This window comes from Atta colombica, unplaced genomic scaffold (assembly GCF_001594045.1).
Source record: "Atta colombica isolate Treedump-2 unplaced genomic scaffold, Acol1.0 scaffold210, whole genome shotgun sequence".
Lineage (NCBI taxonomy): Eukaryota > Metazoa > Arthropoda > Insecta > Hymenoptera > Formicidae > Atta > Atta colombica.
In genome coordinates this window covers 1,574,299-1,586,573 of record NW_017259306.1, presented here as the reverse complement: position 1 = coordinate 1,586,573, position 12,275 = coordinate 1,574,299, and the positions used below count along the sequence as shown (strand labels likewise).

Genomic DNA, 12,275 nt, shown 5'->3' with positions numbered 1-12,275 from the left:
TAAGCACAGTAAAAATCTCGACTCACACACACTAGAGGAAGGCTCTATTCCTTATCGCAATATTGCATGTCGAGCATCAAATTATATAATGTCGCCGTTTGTAAACAGTGATTATTACTACATTCTGGATGGAATGGTCAAAATTTTGTTGTATATGTGATTCCATTTCTCGAAAAATAAAGACATTCTTAAAATTATTTATTCAGCAAAGCAAAAATTTTATTTGTAACAAGCATAATTTATATGAACGCTTGTTGCGAAATTATATTTCTCTTACTAAAATGAATGAGTTAAAAAATGCAATAAAAATGTAGCCATAGTACTTGCAGTATTTTGCATTTTATATTTAAGAAATACAAATAATTTGCGAATATAAAATAGAATGAAAACATAAATTACTCATTGCCATCCCGAGATTGTGATTTAGTGGAAAACCTATTTCCAGAATAATGCCAAAATATCATATAACGTTAAATTATTTATATATCCAATTTTACATACAATAAAATTATAATTTACATCAAATTATAAAACGATTTTCATAACTTATTTATGTTATTACTGTATATTTTTGCATTATAAAAAAGACATTTATAATTAATATACATTCCTATCGATATGAAAATATCTTTTACGCGGCGGTAATAATAATTCTAAACTTATTATTAAATTGACATATTATTATTAAATTTATTAAATATATATTATTAAATATATTATTAAATTGACAATGTATAATTAACATTATTAACGATTAGTGAAAATGATTATATTTTTTTTGTTCTTTTTCTTCAATCTTACAATTTAAAAATATATCAATTCCATAAACATATTCATCGTTTAATAAGAAAAAGCAAATTGATAAAGTGTTATACACATTGAGAAATATTTGTACGTTTATTAAAATGCAAATGTATGATTTTATCTCTTGTTTTATCAATTAATATATTGTTCAAGTTGATTTCCACTAGATATTTTTGATTTCAGAATCGCCACACTATACTGCGAGCATTAATTACATAAAATGCACGATGTTACAAATTTTCATTATAATTGCATACCGATCTCAAGATCTTTGAGAGAGCATTATTTTAAATTAATATTTATTTTAAATCATCCGTATACAAAAGCGACTCTAAATCGTTTTAATTATAAGCATATGACAATTTTATTCTTTCCTTCGGATGATCTTTCTATTTTTTTTTTGCATTCAGTTGTAACGTGGAACTGTTTTAGCACGAACTGTTCTACGTAACATGCGCGACGTCACATAATATGATATACCGCGATATATCACGACCAAATGCGTGGCATTATTACAAATCAATCATCATACGACATAAAGTCGTATTACGCAGTATTACCTAATGTAAATGTATTTAACGATACTTATAGATTTAGCAATAAATATTCTATGTGTAGTATTTATTATTTTAATAATATTTATTTTATCCAGAGATTTCTCACAAATTATTTACTCGTATCCCGAGATGCTTTTTTTGTATGTCGACGATAATTTAGACATGATCTAAATAGCAGAATGTGTGTGTGTGTGTGTGTGTGTGTGTGTGTGTGTGTGTGTTTATGTGTTTGTGACGTCAAAAGACGATATGAATGTGTGTATGTTTATTTATTTTATTTTAGTTTATTTTAATTTATTAAACGTCATAATTATGTCATCTCTTAATATCATTATTTGAACTTACAATTTATAAAGCTTTAAATTTTTAACTTTTGAGTGCCAAAAAACGTCGCATAATAATTATCTGCAGTCATTTAAAAATTTATAAATAAGAATATATAATAAATGAATAAGAAAACAAATAAATGCAGAAATTTCAGAGCAGAATGCAATATTTTAAAATATAGCATACTTTAAAGAGGGTCAGAAATTTTAAAATAAAACATTTTAAAATATTACGTGTAAATTATTTAATCTGTTTTTAGTAATTGTTCTGTTAAAATGTTTAGTAATTGTTCTGTTAAAAAAATTAAATTTAATATTTATTATAATTTTTATTTTTCTTTATACATAAAAAATATGATATGTAACAAACTTTTTTTTTTGAAAAATAAAGTGTCCGAGGAACTCGCTGTATCTAGTTCTATTTAGTGTTGTTACATCACTCCATTTTTATCATTTATTAGACATAAAACATGAATAGCGCAATAAAACTGGCGCAACCTATAATTTCACCTATAATTTTCTTATTAAGTAAAATGTAAAAAATCAATTATTCGTCTTTCGCGATTATTTCAAATATTTTTGAAATATTACGATCGTATCACACGCGCAGTAATAGATTTCTTTATATTATTTAATTATTAACTAATTAGAATATTTTTTTATTTAGAACATAAAGTATGACCAGCCGGAATTATTGAGCAAGTCAGAATAATTCGAATATTAATTGTAAGTATGGAACAATCGTATCCCGAGAATTTGCCAGACGTTCTTATTAGCATCACAAATCGTCTGTGATCAAGATGTGCTCGTATCTAGGAAACCCAGACGAGTGGGGAACATCGATATTCAGACGAGAAGTTCAGGCACAGGTGGAACGCTTTGGGCGGTGCGGCAGGAGGAACACGTGGCGATTTGGTGCGGTACTGGGGTAATGCGATGATATAGCGGTACGGCGGTGCATAACGTAAAAGTAAATTTGCGGTTGTCAGAACGAAACAGTTCGTGGCCGCAGGTGAGCGAGCGAACGACCCGGCTGCTCGCTCGAGAGAGTCGATGATTCGTGCGACGCGCGGACGCGGATACGCATCCGTTCCGTATTCCTGATCCATCTGGCCGTGGACTTGTTTCGGCGTAGTGGTAATTGCAATCTCGCAAAAGAGAGCATTTTGGCAGAAGATCAGGCCGAAAAGAAGCGGAAGTATCGAGAAGAGAAGAGCACCGGGCTTGCAACGGACGAGCGGTGAACGCGCGCTTCGTTGCGCGACGATGCGCTGCGCCGGATTTCGCGCTCCCGCCGAGTCGACGATGAACTCGAAGGATTGTCGAGGTATCGAGCTTGATCGCTGTGTGTGATACCACGAACGCAACTCACAGGGGTGAGTACTCATTGTGATTGGACACAGAGGAACGAACGAGATACATAAAATGAATTTAAAATCGCTGATATCCTACATACGGCAGAAAGACGAGCGTCGATCGTGACGTTTTAGCAGAGCGGATAAATTTGATTAGTATAAGAATAAGAATAATTTTCTGAAAACAATATAATAATTATAAAGAGCATAAGAATCAATTTAACAATAATTTTAATTTGATAATAATAATTTAACAATGATTTTTCTATTTAATTGTGACTCTGATGAAAATAAAAACCGGAATGCAAACATAAGAGGAGAGTAACAGAAATGTAAATGAAGCTTAGGCGAAAATTGAAATAACAAAACGTAAAAGAGATGTGTATATGCTTCTTTTATGTTTCATTGTCTCAATTTCGCCTTCTAGAAGCTTCATTTACACTCCTATTACTCTTCTCTTATATTTATGTTTTAATTTTTCGCTATCCAGATAATGCAATATCTAAAAAACGTTTAGACATGCATGTCTTTTAGACATGCATGTTATCTGAGTATAATAGGGGAACACAGATATTTAAACGATTCGTTAAATAACTTTTTACGTATATGAGGAGCTGAACATTAATTATTGATAACGAAAACTTTCAGAAAGTTGGATGGCATACTTTGCGATGTTCGTTCTCTCGCAAAAAGAGAGAGGGAGAGAGAGAGAGAGAGAGAGAGAGAGAGAGAGAGACATCGTTCGTATTTTACGCATCATTATACTTATACAAACTTATGCAGGAAAGGATCAATCGCTGAAATCGCGTCAGAGAAAGCATCCATCTTTTATGTAGGATTATAAGCTTTCTAATAAACTTTCGCATACATTCGCTCACATGCGGCGATTATGGAGTGAAATAAGAAGTTCGCAGTGTTTCACGGTGAAGGGATGAGACTTAATGTAAATGATAGTGAATTCGATACTCAATATGCATTAAAGCCATCGTATTCAAATTGACATAAAAATATGCGTTTGATATAAACATAAAAATGGATTAAACCATGAAATCTTCCATACATTTTATTGTGCTGTTAAATAAAATCTTATTTTGTATTTTGTAACTTGAAATATTTGCATTTTACTTCTATACAGATTAATTACAACGGTTTTAATATGTACTAATGCATCTAATCAAATTGATGTTAGGCTATCTTTTTCTTTCTTTTAAGAAACAGTGTTAAAGTGTCCATCCGTTTGACGCGAACATTAATATACATATGTTCCTAAATTATCTAGAATAAAAAATTAGAAAATGAAATTTATATATAATAAATTTTAATATATGCTTCTACATTCTTGAAAGGAATTTGTTCTTGTTCTTGTTTCACTATGAAAGGAGTTTGAAATCGTTATAATTACTTTACGTTAATTCAAACAGATTACTAAAAATATACATGGAAACGAAGTCTATTGTGTTTAATTACTATTATATTTGATACTTCACGCATTCATTTTTCTCGAGAGATAAAATCAAAATCGCAGAATTCCCCTTTGGAAGTTTCGTAAATGTCGTTATTAATCGATTCCGTTTGCGAGCGGAAACCTTGACCAAAGCGATATTTTTTTCAGTTACGGTGCCTGACGATATCAAAGGTATAAAAACCGTTGATAGACCTCCGATACTTCCTCGTGCTGCAATCGCGTTCAGAAAATTTGCGTGTGATACTAATCGCTCTATTATAAGTACATTTTTCAATGCATCACTCTTTAAAGTATTTCAAATAACGCATGAAAATTCACAAACATTTACAAGACACTTAAAGAGTTTACAAAAACTTAAAAGCCTCTCTCAAAGATGTTTTAGATTTTTGAAGTTTTTAAAGTACATTCAGAAAATGTTCTAAATTTTTTAGACTTTTTGAAAATTTAAGATATTTAAAAGTCATCTGAAATTTTTCCGATATATACATATATAGGATATCTATCCTATTTCTACTTTCTTACGAAATATTTGATAAATGTGAATTCTCATAATCTTTTTTTGGTGAAAATGAAAAAAATTTTTGAATATTCAACGTCATATATTTTTATGATTAATTCTACAAATTAAATTTTTTTAATATAAATTTTATTTGACTTTCTGAAGTTGTTGTATCATGAAAAATTCTTCTTTCTCGTTTGTGTTTATAATTTAAAAATTATTGATGCTTGACAGTGCTAAAAAATCATACATCTCTATATATTTATATACATTTTTATCTTTTTAATTGTCTAACAACATGATTATCGTTATTTGTTGGAAATAATTGTCTAACTGTTCTGAAAAATTGACTTACGATCTCTAGCTTGAGAAATTGTCAAAGCAAATCATTTCTTTTTATAAAAAAAGAAGTTTCTAATAAATATAATATTTTTTTAAATTGCTGTTGATCATGTCGAAGAATTACGTTATCTTGAATGAGGAAGTATTGCTCGTTTTATAGTTAGTTAGTCATTAACAATGATAATTTAACGTTTTGGATAGCGTCGGTAAATAGCTTTGCATTCTTCGAGCTTAAACTCGAAATTACGCTCGTCTGCCTGCTACAAAGGCGCTCAAGGATTCCCAGGTGAACCACTCATTTCCTCGACTAATGCGAGGCAATGATTCATCAACGATCCATTTAAAAACACGGACGGCTATTCGCCACAACATTCTTTTGTCACGTGCAGGACAGTTTGAGCAATGAATCGCAATTAATTCGCGCGACAAGAGCGGTCTAATGGTAAAAACTTCACATTTTTTTCTATGATGTATCTTTTGCATTAAAAAATTTGTTAGAAATGTTTTTAACTCGATAAAATTATATTGAAGTACAAAAAAAAGAAAAACAATTCAATTTTTAAATAAATTATTAATTGTTATTACAATTTACACAATAAAAATATTATTACATCATATATCTTACATATATTTCTTTTTCAAACTAGCTTTTAGCTCTTTAGACATAACTAACATAGAAATGGATTGATTTACATTCGAATTACATAAAAATTAAAAGTAACAAAATGTTATTTAACTCAAAGGATTGGGTTACCGTTCCTCCTTTGACATCTAACAGTGTACATGCATATATTGTTTCCCCGACGTGGAGGAGGAACTTTTATTATAGTTTAGTTTATCATAGTTTAGTATTACGCGATCAATTGTTTGCTACTAATATTTATAACTTAACTCTAATACTAATTAATTATTATTGCTTGATATAAGCTACATAACGAATCTTGTTATTCAGCTCATAAGTATGCGTAAGAGTGCTATATTAAGATTACAAATCATTATAAAGTAAAATAGGATGTAAGTTTAGAATTTATAATCATACATATTCATTATTATTTATAAGAAATTTAAGATACTTTGAAACTATCTATCTACAGACACCATTCTAAACTAAAACATATAATAGCGAGTAAAATTATGCTTTTTGCACTGTCATATTTTATTCAAATACTTTCATAATCTACATATATTTTAATATTCTGTGAGAAATCGCAGAATAAAATCTGAACAATTCATTAAATAAGAATATGTTAGATAACAAACAGGTATTATTATTAATTTTTTATGCATACATTATATTAAGATATATATATATATATATATATATATATATGCATAATCAATAATTTTCTCGTAATGAGATAGCGGTATTGACCACGATCATTGTTTCATCATTATCAGCATTAAGTTTTCATGTTAATAATCATGTCTATAATTCTGTTAATAATACAATAAAATATAGCCAATTAAACCTAAATAAAATAGTAATTTGAACTTAACCTAACTGCCATTAATCATTATAACGGTTCTGCAAAATATATATACAATATAATGAAATTTCCATATATTAATATATTATATATTTTATTAATTTGCATCGGCTCAGAAAAAAATTTTATATGTACATTAAAAAGAATTAAATTTTAAATATTTGTTTGAATATTTCTAAGCAAATATTTACTAAATGTAAACATTTATTTGAAAATATCATCAATTTGTGATTTAACAATCATTTTTTATTGATATATTTTAAAATATTTATTTACTATAAGTTGATGTTTACTTAGTACTATTAAAAAATATATTGAGATTTAATAAATTCTTTTGTCAATATATTTGTCAGTTCGTTTGTTATGCAAATACACATGAGATAATCATTATAATAATTCTGACGTCAATTAAAATCTTATCAAGTCTGTACCACGGAAATGTGAATTGTTTTTTAAATACACGTTTCATTTATCACATCTTTGTGTTACATATCACAATTTTAAGATAACTGTAAATTAGTAACAATTTGTTTGATCTACTTGTCTTTTCCTATTTTACAAACGATATTATACTTGCATTTACATAATATAGCATTATCTAATACGATAGATAAGCAATAATGAGAACGGCATTTATCCGATTCAACGAAGACATGGGTAATCGGAGTATTTTTTAGTACAAAATTGATTACGTAAACGTCTTACCAGATCTCTAAGATTCCACTCGGCGTTTCCTCGGACAGACGTGATATTCCACGTGATATTGTATTTTAGATTCTGAGAAACATTATTGCTTTACGTACATGAAATTGCACTGGACGTTATATTACATACGCGTAATTCGAATAATTTCTCAACACATTTGCCTTTTGACTTGTTGTTGTATGTATAAAATACTAGTTTCCGGTATCGCTACTCTTCCGCTTTGTAATAAGCTCGATATATCAAGCGGCGAGTCGTGAAATTAGAAATAGTTTTGATTTATTTCGCACAACTTTTGTTTGTATCATTCCGAATATATTATATTGACGTATTGATTACATAATATACTAACTTATCTATGATAAAATATTAGAATGTTATCCTAGATCAGTTATAACTGGCAAGATCACATCCGTAAGCAAAATTTTGTAATTTTCGTAAAATTACATTTGATAATGAATTTTTACATAGAATTTGCTAAAAAATTTAAAATTTTGCTGGATACAGATCTGAAAATAATTTTGTTCGGAATTAAAATTGATTGTTAAAACATCAAAATTTTTACAGTATTATTATCAAAATAACGATGTTGAAAATTTAAAAAATGATGAGTAATTCTGTAAAAAATATTGATTTTCTAGCAATCAATTTAAGTTTCTAACAAAATTATTTTTAAATCTCTATTCAGTAAAATTTTAAATATTTTAGAAATATATTTCCCCACCAAATTCCATTTATGAATGTGATCTTGCCAGTTACAGCTGATAAAATATTGTAACATTTTGATATTACAACAATTTAAGTTTTTAATAAAATTATTTTTAGGTCTATATCCAGCAAAAAATTTTATATCTTTCAGTAAAATTATTCTTTTGACAAATTATTCTTTCTGTACCATAATTGTTAATCTTCATGATCGCAACTTTTATTGAAGCTTTTCTTTATATGTATAAAAGATAAATCGCGTGCCATATATAGTCGCGTTTGCTTTATAATTCGAAATGAACTGAGCGTGACGATAAACTTTTATATATAATACACAAAACACAAATACACATTACTCAATTACAGACTATTTACAATATTTTTAAAATACACGCCGATTATTTCGTTTGGTAGCTGTTAGAAAACCAGAATATCAATGAAAACAGTACATTTTTAAACAATTTCGTAAATTTTTAAAATGTTTTTTTCATAATTTCTTCCTTGTTTTTAAGTTTTGATATGTACTATGTACTTTATTTATTAATTATACTTATACATAATCTATTAATCTACGTTATAGAATTCTTTAGAAAAGTTTTGTGTGTTCCAATAATTATTCTATTATTTGCACAAAACGACATTCTTTTTAACGTCGATTATTCTTAACTCATGCCGCATATATTTGTATTATTGTTAGAACGATCAACTCTATTATTTTATGAATTTTCGCAAAGCCACTTACGAAATTTCGTCAATTATTCATCATTTATCATTGCTACTTTTTTGCCATTTATTTTAGAAATCTGCATTTAAACAATGCAACAGCAACACAAATGTCTATCTGAAAGAAAAAGGAACATAATAAATTTTCAGATCGTTATTCTCCTCTGCAACTACTATAGAAGCTTCATTAACAAACTATTCTCTGTATTTTCCAATTCACTGGAATCGGATTCCAATTCATTTTCTAATCACTCCGTTATATTATTGAAAGAGATTAAGTTTTTCATTTATCACTAAAGTATTATACCTTAAGCTAAGAAAGATTTACGTGACGAGGCACTATAAAGCAAAACAACATAATATATCTGTAAATATTTATATTAGAAAAAATTAGTTTTAATTAATTAGCTTGATTAATAATCAAAAATAAAATTTAATTACTTAATATAGAAATCCTTAATTACATAAAATTAGTGAACGTAATTCAAAAGAATCATAGATAAATGAATCGCGCGTTATTTAGAATAATTTAATGATAAAAAATTATTAAATTTTAAAAAATCGTAAATGAATCGTAAAAAATATTAATTTCAATTTCTCGTTAAAAGCTTCGCGTCTTGCAGTAGCGAAGAAATCCTACCGTTTAAATAAATCGTCCGAGTACGGAATGTAAATGAGAGGATACCTGATGTACATAAAATAGTAATGAATTGAGATTATCATAAAGATTATCAACGAACACGAGAGATCTAAGTCTAAGGCAACAGGTGAAAAATTAACGGGATCACTACGCGTAATATAAATCAATCCGTTCATTTTTCCTTCAAGGTCGCTGTGGGAACGAGTTCCTGACAGGATGGAGTCTACCTGAGGAGGAGATTCTACATCGGTCTGCGCGTTTATATATCGGTTCACACGTTCCATCCGAATTGTGCACTTCGTCTGTCACATCGATCTTTCGAAGATCGCACTATGTCCAATAAGTACAACGTTAACGAAGAATATAACATGGAGAATCGTAGAGAGGTCACGTTAACCGGTTTCAGCAGTAACGCGATCGATGATGTTCTTCGTAGCAACAACAACGAGCCCAATACGTTAAATGGCAATCCAAGCAGTGCTCATGCCATCACCAAAGACGCGAAGATTGTTAATCTCGAAGGTGAGTCGCTATTACTGAATCTTATTAATTAGGCTGTATACCTTTCTAAAAGAATTTTATATCTTGTAAGAATATTTAAAAAATAAAATTTCATGTTGAAATGTTAAATTAAAAGATGAGATGACCGGTCTCTTCGTATTTTTCTACAGAATAGACAAGAGACATGGTGCAGTAATATTCCAGGCTTTTATCTATAATTATAAATTGAAGAAAATTTGAACTCATCAATGACTCGCGCGAATATATGCCGGTGCAATGTGTTCAATGTATACGATAGTCACAATACTGGATGAGAAAATAATTGGCGTGTGATTCAATGCGCGATATCAATCATGTCGCGCGCGCGACGGAGATGCAGGACGGCGCGGAAACATCGAACAAAAATTTGCAAAAATATATGCACCGTACACCGACCTTCACTTTCACGGTTGAACAGTCGTTTTTTTAAATAGCGTTTTATAATATTCGCAATCGCGCGAAAAATTGTTTCAAGGCACGTTGCCTTCGTTTGCATCGCGCATGTGCATTTATGCACGCATATAGCGTATTGATTCTCTCGTTGCAAATTATTCTTTTTTCTTAAATAGAAACATCTCAATATTTTCATTTTTATGGCTATTATGGATTTATATGATATAAATTATTATAAACTACTTGCAATGAACTCTATAAACTACTATTATAAATTTTTCTTTCTCGAATGCTGAATGCATTTGCGACAATTTGACAAATACGTTTGCAATGAAACACTTAAATGTAATTAATTTATAATAAGAGATTATTCCCTTAAAAAAAGATATTTTAATATACTGATTAACTATTCAGTAACTGATGATATTTCAAAAAATCAATATATTGAATTAATCAATATATTGTAACACTTTTTCCTAAGGAATAAATAGAAGATATAAATATGGACAGTTTTAAAGTATTTAAAAATTTATAACTATAGATCTGAAAATAATTTTTTCTTGGATCATTAAAACAATTATCTAAGGCCGGTATTCATATAGTCGAAGATTTTATATCTCAAACTGTCTCAAGTACAGTTTTAAGATGTCGTAAGCTATATTTAGAGAGCAGTATTAGCATCTTTATATTACTTAAGACTTGAAATCTGGAGATATTGTATAGTATTTCGGCGTAGGTTAAGGTACTCGTAGCGACACTGCCGTGGCAATATTTTATAAGAATTGACTACCGACCTGAACTGAATACCGATCTAAGATGTTTAAGCATAATAATACTACTGCAAAAAGTTTTGACATTCTAGCAACCAACTTAAGTGTTCTATATAATTATTTTGTTGTTCTAACACTGAAAAAAGAGTCCAGTCACATTAATTGAAGTTCTGGTTGAAAATGAATAAATCAGAATTTTCTGGTTGAATCTAATATAATTTTAGTTGATATAAAAAAATTTTGATTGATATGATCAGAATCTGCTAATTTGTTCGTTTTTAACTAGAAATTTTTTTCTTTAAACAAAATTATTTTTAAATTTGTATCTAGTTAAATTTTTTAATATTTCAGTAAAACCGTCCTTTTGGTGTACGCCGAGAGAATAGAACACTGCATATATAAGAATTTACCCAAGTACCCATACTTCTTGCATGTTGTCGCTTATAATTTCAGTGTCAGCACACAATGATTAATGCGCAAAAAGATAAATATTTCAAAACACAACCATTTTATAAGAAGTAACGTTCGTATTGCAGTAAAGTCTGCAAATGTAATAATCGACGCTGTTACGTCAACTCTTTTTAAAGCTTAAGTATTTCGATCAACGTACAAAACAATTTGCTTTTACATCTCAGTTGCGAGCATATCGTGCTCTAAATAAATCATTATCTTCTATTCCCTCTCGCACAGATCGCTATCGACGTCAGTATTTACTTCACAAGAGTTACAAGTACTTTATCCATGCGATTGTTCGAGATATTCAAACTACAAAAAACCACAAAAATTCTGATACCGATATTATCCGCGAGCAGTCGAAGGTGTAAAATGCAAAACAGCTCATCTGTCCACTTTCTGATAGTCTCATAATAATGGAAAAGATAATAATAATAAACTTTAATTGAATTTAAATACACAAAAATCAAATATGCTACAAAATTTAATTCTGCCATTGTTACGTTTCGATTAA

At 29.0% G+C, this 12,275-nt stretch overlaps 1 protein-coding gene across 1 annotated transcript in view; it reads left to right on the top strand.

Moving 5' to 3' along the window:
* Positions 1–9,888: 9,888 nt before the first annotated feature.
* LOC108687674 (sodium-independent sulfate anion transporter-like) overlaps positions 9,889–12,275 on the top strand; it is an 8,659-nt gene continuing 6,272 nt past the window's right edge. The window contains exon 1 of the mRNA XM_018193586.1: positions 9,889–10,127. Coding sequence (XP_018049075.1) covers positions 9,938–10,127 — 190 coding nt within the window. The 5' untranslated portion in view covers positions 9,889–9,937. The remainder of the gene's footprint in view (positions 10,128–12,275) is intronic.